The sequence below is a fragment of the Telopea speciosissima genome, chromosome 2 (assembly GCF_018873765.1).
Source record: "Telopea speciosissima isolate NSW1024214 ecotype Mountain lineage chromosome 2, Tspe_v1, whole genome shotgun sequence".
In the NCBI taxonomy this organism is placed as follows: domain Eukaryota; kingdom Viridiplantae; phylum Streptophyta; class Magnoliopsida; order Proteales; family Proteaceae; genus Telopea; species Telopea speciosissima.
In genome coordinates, this window is record NC_057917.1 from 56,986,944 (window position 1) to 57,009,805 (window position 22,862).

The following is a 22,862-nucleotide window of genomic DNA, read 5'->3' on the forward strand; positions in this document are numbered from 1 at the left end:
AAAACCTTTCAATCTAGTTGTTTGTTTTCATATACTTCTATTATTATTTTTTACCAGTGTACCTGAGAGGCCCGTAGGGCTTGAGGCCCGAAAGATTTAGCCCATCTTGGTGTTTATTATTCGTTTCTTGAGCCCATTGAGCTGGGATTCAATGTGGTTGTTCGGGGTTGACCAATCCCCCAAAGAATTTTTTTTAGAGTTTACATTAGGGTAATTCGAGAAATTTGTACATCTTTGTTTCCGTATAAATATTAATGATGGGGGGTTATTATGGTAAAGGAATTTATTTGTGAATACAAAGAGGCTTGAGAAAGAGGTTGTGTAACCCTTTTTCCATTGCCAGTGAAATTGCTCTTATCTCTCCGTGGACATAGACATCTTTTTAAACCACATAAATCCTTGTGTTGCGATTATGTATGATTATTTATTTTTTTATTTATTGTATTTTTTGGATCATGAATAGGTTTCAGTTTCTATAGTTGTGACTGATCCCAATACAATATCTAACAATATCGGTAAAAAACCTTTTTTGAATTTGCAAGTGATTCGGTACTGCCGATACTCATCGGAATCATACTGGTATTGGCCATGGCCGATATTGGATCCGATACCATGCACTATGTTGGGAGACAGGAGAATTCCAACAAAGACAAAAATTTCACACAACCGACCCATGAACCATAATTTAGAATGTCAGTTTGGAAATGGCCCGAATTAAGTTGGATAAATTTCCAAACAGGTCAAATATCAACAATTTGGATCCTCTACTGCCGAGATGCCTGGTAGGACCGTGCTGCCCAAACACGGTGCTGCATACAATGTCCGCCTTGCCCCTGCCCAAGCACCTTACCCGAGTGGGGGTAAGGCGGTCTTTGCACGCAGCATCGTGCCTGGGCAGCATGGTCCTGCCGGGCAGCTTGGCAGTAGAGGATCTGGATCCAAATATCAGTTTGAGAATACATATGGCAAACCGGGCTCAACCCAAGATGCCCAGCTTGCCCCGACCCAGGCCTGGAAATCCCAGCTATCATGGGCTGAGAAACCCAGTTTAGGGCCTTCAGGCCTTGAATTTTCGAGCAGGCCCAGGCTGGTCAGTCCAAACTTACCCCAGTGCTGTAAACTGTTGGGGAAGGCATTTTTTGCCCAGAAACAATCGGAGCCTTAAATCACCACGTGTATACTTCGTATTCCACAGCGTTACTGCGAGCATTTCTATGGTCTGGTCTGGTGTTTGCGTTCGAATCCATTTCGAGCGTTAGTAACTATTAAGGATATTGTTAAGAATATTACCTCTTGACCCTATGGTCCCACTTGTACACTTGTCATGTCCATGCCCTGTAAAGATGTAACAGTCTACTCCATGATTAGGGCATGACTCATTTGTCCTATATAAAGACACATAATAGAACTTGCTTTCCAAGAAAGCTTTTCAGTAATTCCAACTTGGTATCAAGAGCATCAGGTTGCTTTCTCCCTGAGATATTTTCTCTTTTTCCTTCTCTTTCGTCATGTCAGCATCTCCTACGTCTACTCAATCCACTGTTTCCACCATTGATAGCTCTCCAGGCTATTCTAACCTACTTCACTTTCTCTTCATTAAGTTATCTCCTACCAACTACCTCATTTGGCGTTCCCAATTTATTCCATTACTTATAGGCCACGATCTTATGGGTTATATTGACGGTACTACTCCCTGGCCACCTCAGGTTCTTCTTCCTATGGACTCCTCTGCTTCATCCTCTCCTTCTGTTAACCCCGAGCACCTCACTTAGCAGCGCCAGGACTAACTCCTCTTGAGTTGGATCCTCTCTTCTCTCACTGAAGGCGTCCTTGCACAAGTCGTCGGTCTAACCACCTCTGCTGCAGTCTGGAATCACCTCGCTGCTGCCTTTGCCTCTCAGTCTCAGGCCCGGATTATGCAGTTGAAGCTCAGTCTTCACAATCTGAAAAAAGGTGGTGACTCCATGGCCCAATATCTTCAACGCGCTCAGTCTATTGCTGATGAACTGGCGGTTGCGTCTCGGCCTGTATCTGAGGAGGACCTAGTTCTCTATACACTCGGTGGCTTGAACTCCAAATACTTGGCTTTTGTGACTTCTGTTACCACTCGCGAGAATCCGATTCTGATGAAAGATCTCCATGGTCTCTTGTTAACTAAGGAGATTAGGTCCGTTGTTTCTCTCCTGGATCTCGCTGGTTCCTCTGCTAATGTTGCAGCCATACAGCTTCCTCCTATTTCTTCGCCCACTGGTTCCTCCCCCGATCATTCTACCGACACCCCATCACAGCTTTCTGATTTTGGCCATCGTAGCTATTATCGTCATGGGCGTGGTCGCACAGGGTACTCTAGTGCTGATCATCGCCTTGCTTATGGTAACCGTTTTGGAGATTCATCATCTACTGGAGCTACTGGCCATCAGTCTGCACGAGGTGCTACTTGCCAAATCTGCAACCGTTTTGGTCATTTGGCTTCTACCTACTGCCAGCGTTTCTCTCCTTCCTCACCTCATGCCAACTTGACTGGCTCTATGTCTGGTTCCCAACTTTGGTACCCTGACACCGGGGCTACCCACCACATCACTCCAGATCTCCAGAACATCTCTTCTCCATCTGAGTACCATGGAACTGACTCTATTCGCGTTGGCAATGGCACAGGTTTACGAATTCTTAACACTAGTAGTTCTACCTTATTTCATAATTTATCTCCGCTCCATCTTACTCATATGCTTCATGTCCCTGCCATTAAGGCTAATCTCCTGTCGGTTCGAAAGTTTGCTTCTGATAATCATGTTATCTTTGAGTTTTCTTATTCCTCCTTTTCTGTTAAGGATCGCTCCTTGGGGAAGGTCCTTCTGACCGGTTGTGTTAAAGATGGTCTCTATCACCTCCCATTATCTTCGGCAAGTTCGTCGCTCCATGACTCTATCTCAGCTAGCTCCTCCCCGGCTGCCCTTCCTGCTACTCGATCCTCTCTGGCTCAGTGGCACGCTTGCCTCGGACATCCTTCTATTCAGACAGTCTGCCGTATCATTTTTACTTTTGGTTTGTCTTATTCTACTAATCAAATTTCTGCTGTTTGTCCTTCTTGTCAAGTTGGTAAGTCTCACAAATTACCATTTCCTTCTTCTACTACTGTTATTAAATTTCCTTTGGAGATTGTTTATTCAGATTTATGGGGCCCTGCTCCTCTCTTATCTGTAAATGGACACCGTTATTATGTTATGTTTATGGATGGTTATTCCAAGTTTTCATGGATTTATCTCATTGCCCATAAGTATGATGTTCTCCCTGTTTTTCAATTATTTAAATCTTTGGTTGAAAATCTATTTAGCACAACCATTAAATACTTTCAATCAGACTGGGGGCGGTGAATACCGGAGTCTCTCTCGTTTCTTGGCTACCTGTGGCATCACCCATCGCATCACCTGCCCCCATACCTCTGAACAAAATGGTTCAGTTGAGAGAAAACACAGGCATGTGGTCGAAACCGGGCTTACCCTGCTTCACCATAGTGGTTTACCACTCTCTTTTTGGAACCATGCTTTTGAAATGGCGATTTTCCTTATTAACAGCCTTCCAACACCTGTTCTGTCTCATTCACCTCCTACTTACAGGCTTTTCCATCACCATCCATCTTATGCTTTATTTAAAACATTTGGTTGTGCTTGTTACCCTCTTCTTCATCCTTTCAATTCTCATAAATTTCAGGAGAGATCTGCTCAATGCATTTTCATAGGTTATCCCTCTAAACAAAAGGGCTTTAAGTGCTTCAATCCACTCACAGGCAAAACTATTGTGTCTCGGCATGTTGTTTTCTATGAGCACTATTTCCCTTATCGTTCTCTCCATTCCTCTCCATCTCTCCCTTCCTCGAGTATTCCTTGGTTGAGCATTCCTCCTCCTACATCTCCTTTGGGTACTCCCTCCCCTCATGCCTCTTCAGCCCCAATTCTTGTCCCATGTGTGCCTTCTGCTCTACCTATTGCACCACCTGTTTCTTTAAGCCCAGCCCCACCTTCTCATGCTTCCTCAAGTCAGGTCGTGGTCCCCCCGGCCCCTACGCTTTCTTCTGTTGCTGGCTCGGTTATTCCACCACTTCCCTCTCATCCTATGGTGACACGCTCTCGTGATGGGACCCGCAAACCCAAAGTTCCTTTGTCTTATTATGCCACCAATCATCCTCTCCCATTGGCGTTGCTTACTTCTCTTCCCCGAGCAGTTGAACCCACATGTTTCTCTCTAGCCTCCAAGAGTCCCCTTTGGCGGGCAGCAATGGTTTCCGAATTTAATGCTTTAATTAGCAATGGTACTTGGATTGCTACACCCCCATCCCACAAAGGGATAAAATACAATAAAAGGGGTATAATTAGGATGACACGTGTCACCCCACACCGCCAGGATCTCGATGCAGTGGCTTGAATCACAGTCAACTCAATACAACTTATATGTACATCAGAGTGTGGGAAGAAATACATTTACAATAAAAGTAAATGTGTATTATTTTATAATTAAATTATGACACATTTGCTCTATGTGTGGTTTGTATAACATTGAATCTTTATTCCTTAGCATGCTCACCAAGGGTTTCACTTAATTTTGTGGAAAACCCCCTACTCTAGGTCAAACCTTTCATAATCTTTGTCTTTTATTAAAAAAAACAACACAAATGACATCAATCCTGTTATTGGGAAATTGGTGTTTTATTACTGTGTCATATTATTGTTATTTTATTATTGATGTTTTCGGCTTTCACGCCTATCTAGTCTTCTGCCTAGGTTTTATTATACAATCTCATTGTCTTGCAAGTCTTTTAAATAAAACCTACTTGTGTAGAGTAAATCGATATTCCGCTCGACTGTGATTCCAAGTGCAGAGCATCACGCTCTGATACCATATTGTTACACCCCCATCTCACAAAGGGATAAAATACAATAAAAGGGATATAATTAGGATGACACGTGTCACCCCACACCGCTAGGATCTCGATGCAGTGGCTTGAATCACAGTCAACTCAATACAACTTATATGTATATCAGAGTGCGGGAAGAAATACATTTACAATAAAAGTAAATGTAGATGCAAAAGAAAAGAAGCGTTTATAATAATAAAAGCGTTCAAAAGTCTATGTGATAGACAAATAATATATTACATCATTTCTCAAGAGGTTAATTAAAAGTAAGAACAAACAATAATTATTAGAGAGTTTATACCATACAGTTAATGAAACTAAAAAGGAATAAAGAAATAAGTATCTCGATCCAAGTGCCCCATTGGCATAGTCATCAACATCTTATCAACATCATATATATAAATCATCGATTGCATGTCAGCAACACCGAGCAAAATATATCCAAGAGAAAGAGCAACATGAATTTCCACCAAAACATCACTTGTAATGCATCTAAAAAGGTTACGCAAAGAGGGGTAAGCTCCACTGAGCCCAGTGAGGGGATGGGGAACATACAAGCAATAACATATAGTCCATGATGCATGAATTATTAACCAGTTATCCATCTAGCAAGCATATCTAAGTCACTAGGTACTTGCTACTGCAACAACTCGGAAAACATCACGGATCACTTATCTTATCACCGTCGATGAAACCTCAATTGTTACAAGGGAGCTCATGCCGGTAGAAGCCACTCGCCACCCAGAGGCAAACCCCGATAACCAATGATCTCACCTGACCTGGCGTTGTATCACTCCTCAGACACCACAGGTAGCCTTGGTTATCCAACACCTAAACCCCTGTTGGTAAGGGTCGTAGCAAGGGGATAAAAAATCCTAACTATTCTATATGAACTATCGTGTCGAGAGGTATTCTGGCACATGACGTCCCATACCATCTTGTACCGGGTACCAGCACAAAATGGGGCATGATAGACCATATAATAGCACTAACTGTATGATGTAATATGATACTATCGTATTGAGAGGTATTCCGACACATGACGTCCCATACCATCTTGTATTGGGTACCAGCACGACACGGCGCATAACAAACCAATTATAAGCATGATGAAGACATTAACAAGCCACATCCATAACGCATATATTCGTAATTTCCATAAATATAGTTATAAAAATGTAAGAATGAGTATGCATAAGAAATGACATACAAGTATAACATAATGCAAAACACTCCCAAATTAAGTCAAATCCCAACCCCACTCACCGATTAGTTCGCGAATTCGTTTATTAGGGTTCATCGTCGATCAACGTATGATAAGCCTCATCGTAAGAGTAATGGTGCCTAAAGAAGCGTGACAAAGCGAGTTAGGTGAGGTAAGAGGGATCTCGAAGTCTAGGCTTAAAGGTAACACAATAGAGTTTAGGTGGACTTTTGAGTGGAGGCACAGTGCCTGGGTCCACCCCGGGCAAAATACTCTAAAACCCATGACTGAAATCTTGGGTGGATTCTGGTCTGAGTCCACCGCTGGGTCCAGCATGAACCAGTAAGCATGCAGACTCACAGGTCGGACTCTGGTCTGGTCCACCTCTGGGTCTAGCGTGAACCAGTAAGCATGCAAACTCTGGTCTGGGTCCACTCCTGGGTCCAACACGAACCAGTAAGCATGCGGACTCTGGTCTGGGTCCACTCTTGGGTCCAGCGTGAACCAGCAAGCATGTGGACTCACAGGGAGGACTCTGGTCTGGGTCCACTCCTGGGTCCACCCTCTGCTGAACCCAAAAATCCCAAGGTTTGAGCTCCCAAATCCGATTTCACTCGGATTTTAGTCCGCAAGGACTTGGGGGAAGGGTCTTTAAACCACCTGGGGTCATAATACCTTAACCCAATCAAGGGATTGTTGGGTTCAAAGAATAAATCAAACCAAATGATTCAAAACTAGGGTTTCTCCATCAAGAACCCTAGATCCAAGAAATAGATCCCAATAGAAGGTAAAAAGAGGTCTTGAAGGTGAGCTTCAAGCCCACAAGTAAGTAGGATATCAAATCCAAAAGCATCCCTAGGTTCCAAATGAAATCCAAGGTCAAAACCCCCAATTGAATGATTTTTCCCCAAACCCAAAAGAAATTCAAGAAGAGAGAAAGAGATAGGTTCAAGAACCCACCTTGCCAAGATGAAGACTCCTAAAGTAGAGTGCACAAGTCCAAGATCTCCCAATTCCCTTCTTCTCTTCTTCTTCCTCTTCTTCTCCTTTCCTTCTCCTTTTTCCTCTTTTTTTTCCTCTCTCTACACCTCCGTGATTTGGCTAGGTTAGAAGAGATAGAGAGGCTAGTGAGTGAGTGCCTAATAGTTTGTGAGTGGATAGGTTAGTTTAGCAAAAGTGATAAACTAAGTGGATTAATAGATTCATCCACATAAATCCAAAAAATTTATTTGTCTTTAATAAGTCCCTAAGATATTTGTAATAGGTGAGTGGATAGTTGAATTAATCCACATAACTCCAAAGTCCTTATTTATCTCTAGTGGGTCCCTAAGATATTTTAAGATCCCACACTAAAATACAAAAGAAGATGATGGGGCTCACGATACCTTATCCACAATAAATTATATGGCAGGTGTGGACTCACCACCGGGTCTAGTTCAGGGTCTAGTCCACCAGAAATAGGGTAAACCTAAGGTAATAAATTTTTGGCTTTGGTCCACCTTTCGAGGGTTACGAAGGGAGCACATACACATGATAATTAAGGATTAAATGTTCACCTTCATGTGGTCACATCGGCCATCAGATCGAAATTCCACCCTTTTTATTCCAGTTAACTCCTTGACTGTCACGACCCACAATCACAGGTATTGACCGTTGACAACGCTGCAACATCTATCAGTGAAAGTTCAACGTGGTCCAAAGAATTAAGGTATAGTTTGGGTGCGGGTATAACATGGGTTCTCACTATTCCTCCTCAGGGTCGGCGGATTATTGGGTCCAAATGGATTTTTAAATTAAAAAGAAAATCGGATGGCACGATTGAGAGGCACAAGGCCCGATTAGTGGCCCAGGGGTATACCCAAGCCCATGGGCTGGATTATTGGGAAACCTTCAGTCTCGTTGTTAAAGCCACTACTGTGCGGACTATCTTGGCTATTGCTGTATCCTCCGGTTGATTGGTTCGCCAATTGGATGTAAGCAATGCCTTTTTACATGGCCATTTCACCGAGGAAATTTACATGCATCAACCACCGGGTTTTCAGGACCCCCAATTTCCTAACCATGTTTGCAAGTTACAGCGTTCCATCTATGGGCCGAAACAGGCCCCTCGGGCCTGGTTCCAACAGTTGAGTAATTTTCTTGTCACTTTGGGCTTTATTGGGTCCAAAACTGATAGCTCCCTTTTCTTTCACCGGACTGCCACTATTACCATTTTCATCTTGATCTATGTAGATGATATCCTCATCACGGGCAACTCTAGTAGTGCGATTTCCGCTGTTCTTGGATCCTTGGCCAAGGAATTTGCCATTGAAGATATGGGCCAGGCCCGTTTCTTTCTTGGGGTGGAACTCATTCCCAATAAGGATGGTATCCTCCTCTCTCAGCAGAAATACATATATGATCTCCTGGATCGCACTCAGATGACCGGGGCTAAACCTCTATCCACGCCTATTTCCTCCATTGATCGCTTATCCAAAGTCTCGGGTACCCCTTTGGCTGACCCAATAGTCTATCGAAGCCTAGTTGGAGCATTACAATATGCTACCCTCACTCGTCCCGATATCACTTTTGCCGTCAATAAAGCCTGTCAGTTCTTGGCCCGTCCGATCAATTTACATTGGCAAAGTGTGAAGCGCATCCTACGGTATCTAAAGGGTACTATTCTCCATGGGCTAAACCTCTATCGCACCTCTTCGGGTGCACTATCCGCGTTCTCTGATCCGTGTTCTACCTTGGGCGCAATTTAGTTTCTTGGCAATCCCTCAAACAACACACTGTGGCTCGATCTAGTACGGAGAGTGAATATCGGGCCTTAGCCTTGGCTACCACTGAGCTTACTTGGCTCCAATCGTTACTTCGGGAAATTGGGTTTTCTTCCTCCACCCCACCAGTCTTATGGTGCGATAACATTGGGGCCACCTACCTGACAGCCAATTCGGTCTTTCATGCTCGCACCAAACACATTGAAATCGATTTTCATTTCGTACGTGATCGAGTTTCGAATTAGGAGCTTCTCGTTCGGTTCATTTCTTCCCAAGATCAATTGGTTGATATATTAATCAAAGGTCTTTCCTCGACTCGTTTTGGGACACTTTGATCCAAACTCAACGTTCTCAAAGGTACGTTACATTTGCGGGGGGATGTTAAGGATATTGTTAATAATATTACCTCTTGACCCTGTGGTCCCACTTGTACACCTGTCATGTCCACTTGTATTTGTAATTCTGGAATGTTCTGTAAAGATGGCCTGTAAAGATGTAGCGGTCTGCTCCATGATTAGGGCATGACTCATAGGGGTGTAAATGAATAGTCGAAATCTGTTTTCGTATCCGTATCCATATCTGTTTAGCACTATTTGAATCCGTCCGAACGCTAAACGGATGCGGATACGAATAGGCTATAGCTATCCGAAAAGCTATATTTACATGTAAACGGATAAAATATCCGATCCGTATCCGTGTCCGTATCCATTTAGCACTATCCGAATCCGTCTGATAGCTAATCGGATGCGGATGCGGATATAACACTATCCAAACCGATTCCGATCCGTTTACAGTCCTAATGACTCATTTGTCTTATATAATGACACATAATAAAACTTGCTTTCCAAGAGAGCTGATGACTCATTTGTCCTATATAATGACACATAATAAAACTTGCTTTCCAATAAAGCTTTTCAGTTATTCCAACTGTAACCAAATCGCGCAGAGAGCAACCGAAGAAAGAATGGGGAAGGGAAAGGATTCAGATCCCCCATGTTTGCAGAAGTACGGTGTGCCTTTCTACACAGCTTCTTGGGTTCCATCGAAGAAGATCCTTGCTCAGAAACTGAAGCAAAAGCAAGAACTATCGAAGGAAGGTGAGGAGATCGCCACTGCCGATGGATCCACATCACCGCTGGATACTACTACAGCCAATAGGAGCTACTTGGCGTTTGCAGGCGGCGGTGGAGAAGGCCGAAGCGGAATCCCTAATGCAATTATACTGGCAGAATTCGATTTAGCATCTAATTCTCTCTCCGAACAGCCGGTGCGTAGTATCCCTTTTTAATCACCTTACTTCGGTTTGATTTTCTGGCTCTAATAGGACATGTCATTCATTTTATTGGGCAATTGAATTCGATATTTGCTAATGATCTATTTCCACATGTTACGGATGAACTTCTTCGCAGTAAAACATCTCCTTATTTTCGTGTAATTTTGGTTTAACTGTTTCTATGTACATTGAAATTTGGTTGTATTGATGGATGTTTATTGGATTTCATCATAATTTCCAGTCTCAGCTGTCTTGATGATAGTTTTGACGCTTCTAACCGTAAGAAAAGAGTTAGTTTGGCAACTTATCACTTAAATCCGTGCAGTGGTTTTGATCTGAGTTTTTCACTGTTTCAAAGTTTTGATATTGATCCTGCTAGAAGCTGTAGAATTTTGATTTTCTTCATCTATTCTTTATTAGAAGCGAACTTGCTGTTTTCCATCTGTCGGACTGCAAGAGGCCGAGAGCATCCCTGCCGAGTGATTGTTTGTTAATTTATAGTGTGCCTTCCCCTGTTGTTTAGATCAATTGATTTTGCATCTCCACCTCTTCTTGGTGGGCTTCCCTCATGGTTGCTCTGGAGAATCTCAACCCACAGGGCTATGTACTTGAGTCCTTCCTTTTGTGAGTCTGAATACAAATCCATGACCTCCATTACACCTGCATTTTGCCGACTAATTGTTTTATCTATTTAATGTGCTGCAGAAGCTTCCTGTTCCAAAGTATATGTTTCAAACAATATTGCATCCGTTAATACCATTTATCCCACTATTGCTTTTCAGCAATTCGATGGTTAACTATTAAAAATGGAAAAAGTCATTCTTATTTCATTAAAAGGTCTACATTGTCATGACAGGTGGCTAAGCTTGGAACTGAAGCTGATTTACCATACAGAATGGCTGTCCATCCAGGTGGAGAAGGCCTTATTTGTTCATTACCAAAAAGTTGCAGGTGTTGTATTCTTCCTTTCCTTTGACACTACATTGTTCTCTTATTTTCTTTTACTTATTAATTTGATTTTAATTGTACCTCAACTTCTGTCCTTTTTATAAAGTTATTACTGAGGCCTCAACTTTGTGGGTTATGACTTTGATAGCGGAAGCTTTCTTCACCTGCTGATTTCACTCTTGGGTTCTATACTCTATATAAATATCTAAGGAAACAATAACCTTTAGTGTTAAGTTAGGGTCTAGCAGATCTTTTATTTTCACTGGATCTGGAATCCTATCGAATTTGAAAATTATCAATCTGATCTTTGCACTCATGTTTTTATGAACTATGATTGGTTTGTGATAATGCAATTTTTCATGTAGATGGTTTGAGTGGGATGTTCAAGAGAATGAAGAAACCTGTAAATTGGACCTGATATCCTCTGAGAAAGTGCTGACCCAGTTGGAAGATATTGGTCAACAGTTAGCAGTGACCTTTAATAGTGAGGGTTCTGTACTTGCTGTTGGCGGCGAGGTATAGACAATCCATGCATTTCCCTTTTTAATTGGATATGTATATGAGGAAGTATGATCCATGCATTTCACTTTTTAATTGGATATGCATATGAGAAAACATGATATGAAAAGGAAATCTTATGATATAATGAGGAGTTGCTTGGTGCCTAGATAATTTATTCTGTTTGCATTTGTTCCTAATAAACTGCAAGTTGCTCCTTTCTATTCAAAGTTAGATAGTTTGCATTATCATCGTTTTAGAAAGGATGGTTTGGGAAGCTGAGCATTTGATTGGTTTAAAAGATGGTAGGCTTCTTAGGTCCATCTTGAATTAAGTCGTTCCATTATCAGAGACATAGTACTATATCTCGCCGAGATTTTGACTCTACCGAGACGAAATGTTACTTCGAAATGAAAAAAAAAATAAAAAATTAGGTCATTTCGTTTCAGAAATTTCAGAAATTCCGGTTTTAAAAAAATGCACCGTTTTGAAATTTCGGGCATTTCGCTCATTTCGAAAATTTGCACCCCGAAATGGCCAAGCAAAACTCTGAAAAAATACAATGTTATGGCGAAATTTTGCTGAAGTGTTGGTATCTCGGAAAATTCGGTATGGCCGAAATGGCCCTCTGAGATGAAATTTAGTACTATTATCAGAGAAGAATAGGGTATTGTCCCAGTATAGATCCAAACAGAATGGAAAAAGTTGTCATTTTGAGTCTTGTAATTAGATTTAGTTCAGTTTGTGTTTCTTTGTATCTTGTTTACGATCTTTAACTTATTGATTCGATGGTACCATGCTGTAGTGCTCATTTTATCTAATTCGTTTATTATTCTGCTAAACAACAACAACAACAACAAACTCAGCCTTTTCCCAACTGAATGGGCTTGGCTACATGGATCCGTGCAAACAAAGTAGGGAAAACTGAGGTCTACATAAATAAAATGAAAGTAAGACGAATGAAAAAATGAGGGACGAGAAATGATAAGTGAGAGTAAGAGGTAAAAGGCACAGCCCATACGTCAGGAGAATCTCAGCTAAATGGGATTGGCTACATGGATCCTTGCCCTCCAATAGGCTCTATCCGAGGTCATACTTGCTATTGTTAACATATATGATTAAATGGTACTTTGTTGTAGTGCTCTTTTTGTCTTATTTGTTTAGTTTTCTATGTGAGTGTATGGATGTTAATGATAAGCACGTGCTATATGTATCCTTTTTCTATTGCATGGAAGTTTTCTGGACCGCTTCAGATTCATGGACTCCAGTGTTGGATACACTTGAACCAATTATTATATATGTAGTCCTGCAAATTGCCAATAGTCCAGTGCTCAGCCGCATATTCCATACAGGTGTGAATTTGAATAAATCGTTGTTATTTCTTTTAGGCAAAAGGTTATGTGCATTGCCGTGCATGGTCATGCACCAAATTGTTGGATGGTACGATCGTGTACGGTTCATGGCCCTTCATCCCCATCTAATGGTTTAGTGCACAACCGTGCACCATGCACACCCTTTCAGAAAACCTCTCCCCTTTCTTTTATTAGTTACTTGTTTGAGTCAAGTAGGACCTCTCCTAAAGTAGTCACTGATTGGAGAGCTTAGGATCAATTAGATCTCTGTTTTATTTCTTTTTCTGTTTTCAGTTTTATAAATATGTAAGATGCTAGACCTCACTCACGATTTGATTGAATGGAAAATAATTTTGTTTGTTTTGGAAATTGAGGTTGTTGCCTCTATCATCTTTGCTCCCCCTCCCCCCCAATTGTTTGTGATTCTCTCTGTTCCCACAATCTGTCTCCATCTCTTTCCATCTTGCAATCGCTCTTCTCTCCTCAATTTCTTTCTCTTCCCACCGCTAGCAGATCCTTCTTTTGATCTGCATCAAGTTTGGGTATTACAAAGTAACTTTTGAAAAGAGGGATAAAACTGTAATTTCAGAAAACTTAGAACTTTTCTGGAAAATAAAATAGACTTGGGAAAAAACGAAATTCTGATTAGATTGGAGGGCTTCTGAAAGGGCCTTGGACTGGAGTTATTTAGAAGTATGTTTACTGAAAGATGCACGGTTAGTGTATGGTAAATAAACAGTCTCTGAATAGAGCCTGCTTGTTGCTTACTTCTCTTCCTGTGGCCATTTTCAATCACAAAAAACAAATAAAAATTAAAGCTCCTTTAAGTAGAGAAAATATGGACGTGTATCTATAAATGAAGCACCTTAAAGTGCTCTAATTTATAGAACGAGGCAAATGATAAACTACGTCTAATGTAGTTCTAGATTCGAATAATCAAACTAGGAACCAAACCAGGATCTTTTCATTAAAAGATAGTTCAGATTAGGAAAAATCTTGATAACCGAAAATCAAATGGTTAGAATGATCCCAAATTCCATATGAATTCACCAAATAGGGGCTGGAACAATTGCTGAAAATTTGGAATTGATCCAATGGTTAGATCAGCTGATATGGGGAAATCCTAGTACAACTAGGAAAAGGGCAAAACAGTAATTTAACCAGGAAATTCAGAGATCAGAGATTAAGGTGATGTTCAGTAATTGAATATAAATTTAGCCTATAAGAATTGGCCATAACAGATCACCAAAATAGGTATATTAATTGTGATCTTAGAAGAACAATATAACAATAAGGGCAGAATTGGAAATTGACAGCAGGAACAGATCTGCATGTCAGAATTGCACCAAACTGAAATCAAGTTCATGAATTAGGTTCAAGAACATTAGGTCAAAACTTGAGATGATTCTAACGGTTAGGTTTGGCTGGGCAGAATTTTTGCGAAAATCACCTTGCATGTGACCTTGAAGGGAAGAAGAATAGTTGCAGGTTTTAGGGTTTTAATGGATCTATAGTATTAATGGTGGATGAGGGAGGAAGGTAGGCTGGACAGGGTGTAGATTGAACTAGGGTTTAGAGGATCGATTGGAGATAGGTAGGCTTAGGTTGGAGGATTAGAAGAAGGATGTATGCTGTAACAGTAAACTACTTACTTGAAAAATAGATCTTCAGCAGTAGCAGTAGCTTGAAGAAGATAGGGTCTCCTGATCTACAAGATGCAAGGAAATGAGTAGAAGATCCTCCCGGTATTACCAGTCACAAGGAGTCAACTAGAGATCCACCAGTCCCTTTACCTTGATATGACTCACAAGGCAACACTCAACAGAGCAGGGCAGCAGCAATGGCAGCAAGCAAAAGCTTTTCTTAATCAAATTCGTGTTCAGCCCCCCTTACAACCTTATATAAAAGACTCAAAATTAGACTCCTACACTAAAAAAGAAAGGCCTAACCCATTTCTTAACCTACTAGGTAACTTAAACTGACTAGGAAACTGAAATAAACTCAAAATAGAGTCCTAATCCAGCCCAACTAAACAACTAAAAGAAAAACTAATAAAATCACTTAAATTGAACCATTGGTTCAAACCAGTTTTGGACGAGTTCAATTTAAAACATAAAAAACATGAAAATAAAATAAGTATAGGGCTAATCCCATATGCAACTCATGTACCCCAACTTTAGACTATAAAAGTGGCCTATTACATAGAAAACCCATCGGATCAAAGGCCCAACATGTATATTACCCAACCCTAGACTTATTCTTAATAAAAGAAGCCCAATTTGGTGATAAATCTGCATCAACATCCAGGGAAGCGTTAGTGCTTTGTCATTAAAGTAATTGCAAATAAGGTAAATGAAAAAAAGGTTCCTTCACAAAGTTTAGTTCACTCTTCATGACAAAAGATTTGCTTCCTGAATAGCTACTTTCTGCAATTTGAAGGGCTGACAATCATTATGATCTTAGATAAATAGTGCATTGTATGGCTATGGATAAGTTGCAAGTGGATAGATGCTTAGGCCTTAAAAAAAAGAGCTGACACAGGGTCAAGTTTCTATTTTTTTTTTTTTAGGGGGGGGGGGGTGTAAAGATGTTGTGCATGGTACAATATCAAAGTTCTCTCTAAACAAAGTCCGTTTTGTTTTTTTGGACGTCCATACCCAGAAATTTTTTTGGACCATAGTTGAAGGACTGTTCTTTAAGCAACGATTAGAAGAGCCAAAAGAGTAGAAATTATCTTAATATGGCATAAGTATAGGAAAATTATTGTTCTAACCTTGAGAGTGTTTCATCCAAAAAAAAAAAAAAAAAACCTTGAGAGTGAACTACCATCTCAAAGTTGCAGGAAAACAAAACAATTCTTTGTATAGAAATCCTGTTAGTGACTCATGCATTTGTCTTGTACAAACAATTCCCAGAAGAAATCTATCTTAATTTTTATGTTTCATTACTTTTTTGTTTTTGCTAAAGGTCAGCAATTTGTATTCCAAATAGAAATGAATAAGGTTACAGTGACTGGTATCTAAAAAAATAAAGCATTGCTATCTGCAATATGAACATTGGCTCTTCCCTCTTACGTAAATCTATAGTGAGGCATCCCTAGGGTTTCCCAGTTGACTACCTGAGCAACAAAAATCGGGGCCGAGTCCCAACTGTGCATAGTCCTTCCTTTTGCCGCATGGTTTGCAAGGGCGTCGGCAGCCGAGTTTGCTTCTCTGAAGCAGTGCGTGATGCACCATTGTATATTATCAAGATAAGCTGAGACCGCCCACCATTCCTGCATGAATCTCCAAGGTAATGATCGACTAAGTACTGCTGAAACAAGAGCTGCAGAGTCACTTTTAATCCACAGATTTTCCATGCTTAGCTCCTGTGCTTGCTTGACTCCAATGAAGAATGCTCCCAACTCTGCCATGTAGTTGGTTCCTACTCCTAGAAAAGTCGCAAAGCATCTTCTTACCATGTTCTGATGGTCTCTAAAGATTCCTCCTGCACCCATCAGACCTGGATTACCCAAAGATGACCCATCGATGTTCAACTGCCACCATCCGGCAGGGGGTTGCCTCCAGCACACCTCAATTATCTTCCTAACAGGGGGCTTTGAAATTGCACACTGCAGTTGCCTGGCTATTACAAGGTCATGAACCAATCTGACTTGCACCCCATGCAGCCGAGAGCAGTACATAACATCTCTAAAGCACATCTTTGTCACCTGCGATGAAGTTCTTCTGCAATTGTCATAACGTCGTCTATTCCGTTCCAACCAGACTTGTTGGCATGTAATTACTAGTAATGCATTCCTTGGTTTCGGGAGGGGAACAACCTTGGCTTTTCTTCGCCACCATGAGAAGAGCAACTCCATGGTTGGGAAGCCGCCCCATGTAAAATTAAATAGAAGCGCTATATTACTCCAAACCTGGCTGGAAAATGCGCATTCCAGGAACAGGTGATGGCCTGTTTCACTTGCCTCATAGCACAGATCGCATCTGGATGCCATTGAAACCTTCCTACTAATTACTTTGTTGTCAGTAGGAAGAGCATTGCATGCCAATCTCCATTCGAACACAGATGTACGAGGGTGCAGGTCCTTATTCCAGATCGTTCCATACCAAGCAGGTTTATCTGCTTTCCTTCTGAGTTCCTCCCATGCCGATTTGACTGTGAACTTCTCAGTCGCAGTATAAGCCCAAAAGCGCCTATCCTCCCTTGCTGATGGGTTTATGTTCAAAGTTAGAATCTTATTGAAAATATTTTGAAGAGCATTATCACCAATAGTCGGGAGAATCCACTGCCTATCTTCCACCACATCTGAAATATCTGACAAATTAGAAGTCAAATCTATTGGAGATTGATTGAGCTTTTTCCACCTGAAGCCAATCTGAGAGTCTGGATTCTGGATCAAATATTTTCTCGTGATACAGATATCAAAATCAAGTAATGTGGAGTACAGATCCAGATCCAGGTTGTGTGAAGTTTGTCCAGTTATGGTCTTCAGTAACATTCATTGTGATTAAGATGTGAAAACTCTAGTGAGCAACTTGATAAATTTTGTCACAAAATGATGTATTATATAATGTTCTTTGGTGCAATGCAGGATGGCTATTTGAGGGTCTTCAAGTGGCCAAGTATGGAAGTCATTCTTGAAAAGGCTGATGCTTATTCATCTGTGAAGGATTTGGATTTCAGGTGCATGGATGTAGTATTAAATTGGATTCTAACTTGATAAGAGCTAGATAACTCAAATTAAGTTCATCTTATATTAGCTTATGTTGGATATATCCTGACTGTTGTGTGGTTACGACATGCAGTTCTGATGGGAAGTTTCTTGTCTCCTTGGGAAATAGTGGCCCGTGTAGGGTGTGGGATGTAACCTCATCCACTGTTATAGCTTCTTTACCAAAGGAATCGGTAAGGATGCATATTTTAGTCTTCCTTTTATCTCCCTTACATGTGGCGTGCATACCATCTTTGGTAGTGGTGTACTGGTGTTGACTAGGAGCCTGCAATTCTAGGTTAACCAATTTGCTGGATGTGATGACGACGATAAATGATGTACAAATGTTTCATTCTTTCATTTTTTTTTTTGTTTTTCAAAAACATTCATGGTCATTTATTTTTGGTTTCCGAAAAGAATGTGCGTATCAGATTGTACAATCCTGTAAGTGGATTAAAGCCTTGACTTCAGGGTCAATCTCCATGGTGCATGATTCCTGCGTGTGAGACATGGGTAAAACAGAGCGAAGACTTTGTTTAATTCCTCGAATACTGAGATTTCTGTGCCTTTGATTTTGCTCTTATTCTTTATTTGTGGATTTCCAGGCTAACTGAATTTGTTTATAATATATAGGATGAGGTTTTCGGCTTCTGTAGGTTTTCTCAGACAAGTGATAATAATCAGTTTCTGTATACTACTGCTGTGCGAGGTGAATTTTGAGTATTGAGTGTTACTCTTTTCTCTTATCTGTTTTATAAGCTCACCGTTTTTAAATATTTTATGTAGATCGGGGAGGAAGCGTTGTATCTTGGAATACCAGCTCATGGAATAGAGTTGGCTCAAGGCAAATCGTCCGTGATCCTATTTGTGCATTCGACGTTTCTGCTGATGGAAGACTCCTTGCAGTGTAAGAGTTCTGAAACTGAACGCTTAATACTAAATGGTTTCATGTGCCTGTGAACTCATGAATCCTCACTATCCCTTACCTTTATGCCATGAAAATTGTTATACATTTGTTTACGCATGTGGTTATGTCTTATATTTTGGGCCATCGAGAGATACAATCATATAGATCCATCACTGAGGTTCATTTTTGGGAAACAATAGTGTTTGTCAGATCATTCGTCCCACTTTGATACTCCAAGTTGGAGTTTAGTTTCTGAGTGGGCACCATAAATGGTCTTTTCTGTCTCTTGATGAATGGTGTATGGGTGGGAATGATGGTAACGAACACCTCAAATTTCCGTTAGTAACCATTTAAATCGATCATCAGTGACCCCTCTGGTTTTCCCGATCCTCTTCTTGTTCCTGCATTAATCTGGGAATACTAAAAGGAGTAATGCTTGAAATGCATTCGTATGATTTGCTTTCAGAATCACTTATTGCCTAGAATCACATTCTTCACTGAAATCTTAAGCCTGTTGATTTTCTCATTGCTTGCCATGTCCTCATTTACAATTTTCTGTCTACATCAGTGCCAGCTTCAAGGCCAATATGAGTTTATAAAGTACTGTGCGTTTGTGGTTGGATTTGGGGACTCCTGATAAACTTTTTTGTTTTCTTTTTCACACCAATATTAAGCTTCCTCAATTGCCATGTGATTGTTCAAAAACAGTGGGACAGTTCAAGGAGATGTTTTTATTATAAACTCCCTCAATATGAAGGTGCAGACAGTGGTTAGAAAAGCACACCTTGGGCTCGTGACTAGATTAACGTTCTCCGAAGATTCCAGGTGTTATCACCATGCTTTGCCTCATTTACGTTCTCTCTTATTCATTATTTATACTGCAGTTGACTCCTTTGAGAGATTACTGTAACATTGAAGCCTGTGACTTTTGGAAACAGGGCTTTGGCCTCAGCATCCATGGACTCGAGTGCGAGGGTGACAGTAATTGGAGACCAAAAGAGGGAGAGTGGTATGTTTCTTCCCCCCCCCCCCTCCCCTTTTTTTTAATCTGAATCACTGATGAGCTCTATATGGTCTCTGAAATGTTGGAATTATCTAGCTGACACTCCATATATACGTATATGATCCTCAGATTGGAATCTAGGGTAGTATACTCAATACAGTGCTGGCTGGGTATTGGGTCCAAGTCTAACGATTAGCAGCTTGACAGAACCATTATTTTTATTTGGATAATTTTCCAAATCCAAATAGAGTATTGATGGATTCTTCCTGACAGCTGGGGTGTCCTTGGGTCAAATGGTGGAATCAGACCTTTTGTCAACCATCTGTCAGGATTGATATGTGACAGAAGTTTTACAATCAGGATGGCAGCCTTTGTATAAAAGCCATGAGGCTGGAATCTTGATCTGAAGCACCAGATCTAAATCCCTGCCCCCTTTTCTTTTTGGGTTATTTGTATCATTGCTGTTGAACCAGTATATGTTCAGTACCGTTAGATAAAAACATTTAGGTATGTCAATCCCCACCGTTCTATATAAATACCAATTCAATGGTTTTTGGCAACAGAATCCAGGGTTTCCTGTCCCAAGGATGTATGATCTACATGTTATCTACATTTTTTTTTTATGAGATGTTCTCTACATGTTAAATAGCAAATTGAAAATTTTTTATGCATGGGATTAATGGGGGAGCACATGTGGCTCTATGGGGAAAATATTTTCCTGTTTAGAACAATGATGCTCAAGGGCTGCATTCATGGTTGTAGAGCCTTAGGTGGCCCGTCAATACCGAGGACATCCCCGAATGTTATGAGGACCCCATTATTAGCTTACACCAGAATAGAGCATGGTGAGACAAATGGAAAGGCTAATCCATGTCCTCTCAAGAACTGTTTTCCATGTCTGTTCTTTAACCTTTAGACCGCACCCTATGAAATTGTATCCATTCGACAAGTTTAACAGCTCTGGAGATTGCACTCACCTGAATTGGTCCTGGTTTTACTGTGTGTATTATTTATGAGGACACCCTTTGTATTTTTATTTTTTTTTGCAGGAGGGAGTATGTGGATCATCATTTTTATTGTTTTATTTGCAATTCTGGTGTATTTCCTGAAGACTAACGGAGCCCTTCCGTACCTGTAAATTAGCTGGTCTTTCTGACTAACTGAAAGAAACTGTATTGTGTGGACAAGTTTTGTGACTTTTTGGAGAGTATAAAGGAGATAAAACTCAAAACTTACCAATGTTTTTGTTTCAGAATCCTGGTCACTCGAAAGATGATATCATGGAAGGTGAATAGATTTGGATTGGTTTCTCCCTCTCTCTGACCCTCCTTTTTTAGGATTTCATTAAACGTGATTGAGTTCAAATAGGTAATTAATATAGGGATTTTTTCTATCTAATCTCAAATCTCTCTCTCGTACACCTTGTGCAAATGAATCCTTCGACTTTCATTGGTTTCTCTTTTTTATCTCTTTACCGCCCTGCAACTTGCATTGGCATCGACACGGATCGGTATCGGTTGTGAATTGTACAAGTACAATTCAGTCAGTGCACGGTATTGGATAGGGTATTGGTCATTTGAATCAGATCAGGTATCGATCACCTACAAAACTGAAATGATATCGATATTGCATCGACATTGATTGGTCTTATACTCTTATCAGACAAATTTACCTTTTTCTAAAAAAAGATGATGATTTTTTTACTATTTTACCCTTACTCTACCATTTCATCAATAGAGTATCAACACAATATTGGGATCATGGATTGAAGAATCGGTTTCAGGTTGGTTGATTCGTATCAGTATCGGTGGAGACCAATATTGATTCCTGGCCGATCCCGTCTCGATGGACCAGTACAAACAAGGGTAAAAATTTAAAATAAAAAAATTTAATTTTTTTGAAGGAAACAGGGGTAAATCTAACCAATTCAGATCGGTAGAGACTGATATCAATTACTAAAACCTTGATCAAGATCTGTGACCTATGATACCCATGGTTTTAGTGCATATTATTGGATCGAATATCGGTCACTTGTAAAACTGATACGATACCGCTACGATATCAACAAGGATCAGCATTATTGGACAATATTGCCCCTGATTTCCCATTAAAAGAGGATTTTTTACTATTTTACCCATTGTCTGTACCATGTCACTGATATGATATCGGCACAATATCGAGATTGACCACAACCAAAACCGTTACATATCTCTTCGATACAAGCGATACGATACTGATATCTCAAACCATGGTGATACCAATATGTATTGTCGGATACGGACGATGCGATAATACCTCAAACCATGTTAAATAGTCTCGTCAAAGCTTTCAAATTAAACTTTAACAATTTATTTGTAAAGCCTAAAATAGACATGATTTTAAGAATTCATATAAAAGAGGGGGAGGAAAAAGAAAAATAGAAAAAAGAAAAAAAATAAGGGAAACGGAGTCAATTCTCCGTGAATTGATATCAAATGTGGCATTAGAAGAAGGTCATTGGAGAGGAATTCTCTTCAATGTCGTTGGAGAGGATCTGCCGGTAGTTATTCTCTATAGGAAACTACCATAGTCTAAGATTTTATGTACCTTAGATTCGGAATAGTTTCATGTGTTAATGATAATAGCTCTACTAATTTGGTTTTCCCTAAGGGCATCTTTGGTATCATTTCTCATTTTCATTTTATGCCAATTTTTCATTTTTTCATGTGTTGGTATCACTTTTGAAACTTGTTTTTATTTAAAATAAATGAAAACACCCCCAAGAGTCTATTATGGATTATGGCCACAATCTGAGGTAAAATAGACATTTGGTCGTTAAAATAGAAATGCAAGTCCCTCTTCCTTCTTCTTACAAAGAGAACTTTGGTTCTATTCATTTTTTGAAACACAGAAGGAAAAGTGGTAATGTTCTCTACCATGATCCCGATTGGTTTATTCCGCACTATCAAAATCACCATATCGGAATCACCAGACTCTCGTTTCTCCCTCAGCCATTTTGCCAGATTATCAAAAGGTTGATCGCCATTTATATCATAGACTAGTAACGCACCTCATGCTCCTCGATAGTAAGAGCTTGTGATTGCTCTAAATCTGTAAAAAGTTACCCATTCACATCAACTGCTAACCTCTTTCTTTGTATCGGTGTGTGTGTGTGTGTAACAATAAAGCCTTACAGGATGTAATTCCTAGAGTAACTTTTACAAGTTTACCCAAAACAAAAAAAAACCTTTTACAAGGTTTTCACTCCTTGTTTTGGGGAAGTGGAACTGGCCTCCATGAATTCTGAATCTACCGT

General features: G+C 40.3%; 1 protein-coding gene across 2 annotated transcripts; it reads left to right on the forward strand.

Moving 5' to 3' along the window:
- Nucleotides 1-1,152: 1,152 nt before the first annotated feature.
- On the forward strand, nucleotides 1,153-20,783 carry LOC122652473 (SEC12-like protein 2). Of its 2 annotated transcripts, none has more exons than XM_043846218.1 (11): nucleotides 1,153-1,262; nucleotides 9,809-10,142; nucleotides 11,005-11,099; nucleotides 11,462-11,612; nucleotides 17,538-17,629; nucleotides 17,752-17,851; nucleotides 18,291-18,366; nucleotides 18,444-18,564; nucleotides 19,273-19,389; nucleotides 19,503-19,573; nucleotides 20,617-20,783. In XM_043846218.1, the coding sequence occupies exons 2-11, from the start codon at nucleotides 9,840-9,842 to the stop codon at nucleotides 20,703-20,705; spliced, it is 1,215 nt and encodes a 404-aa protein (XP_043702153.1). In that variant the 5' UTR covers nucleotides 1,153-1,262; nucleotides 9,809-9,839; the 3' UTR covers nucleotides 20,706-20,783. The 2 variants fall into 2 exon arrangements, with proteins under 2 accessions (XP_043702153.1, XP_043702154.1); XM_043846219.1 differs by having other exon boundaries at nucleotides 1,242-1,258; nucleotides 9,805-10,142.
- The last annotated feature ends 2,079 nt before the right edge of the window (nucleotides 20,784-22,862 follow it).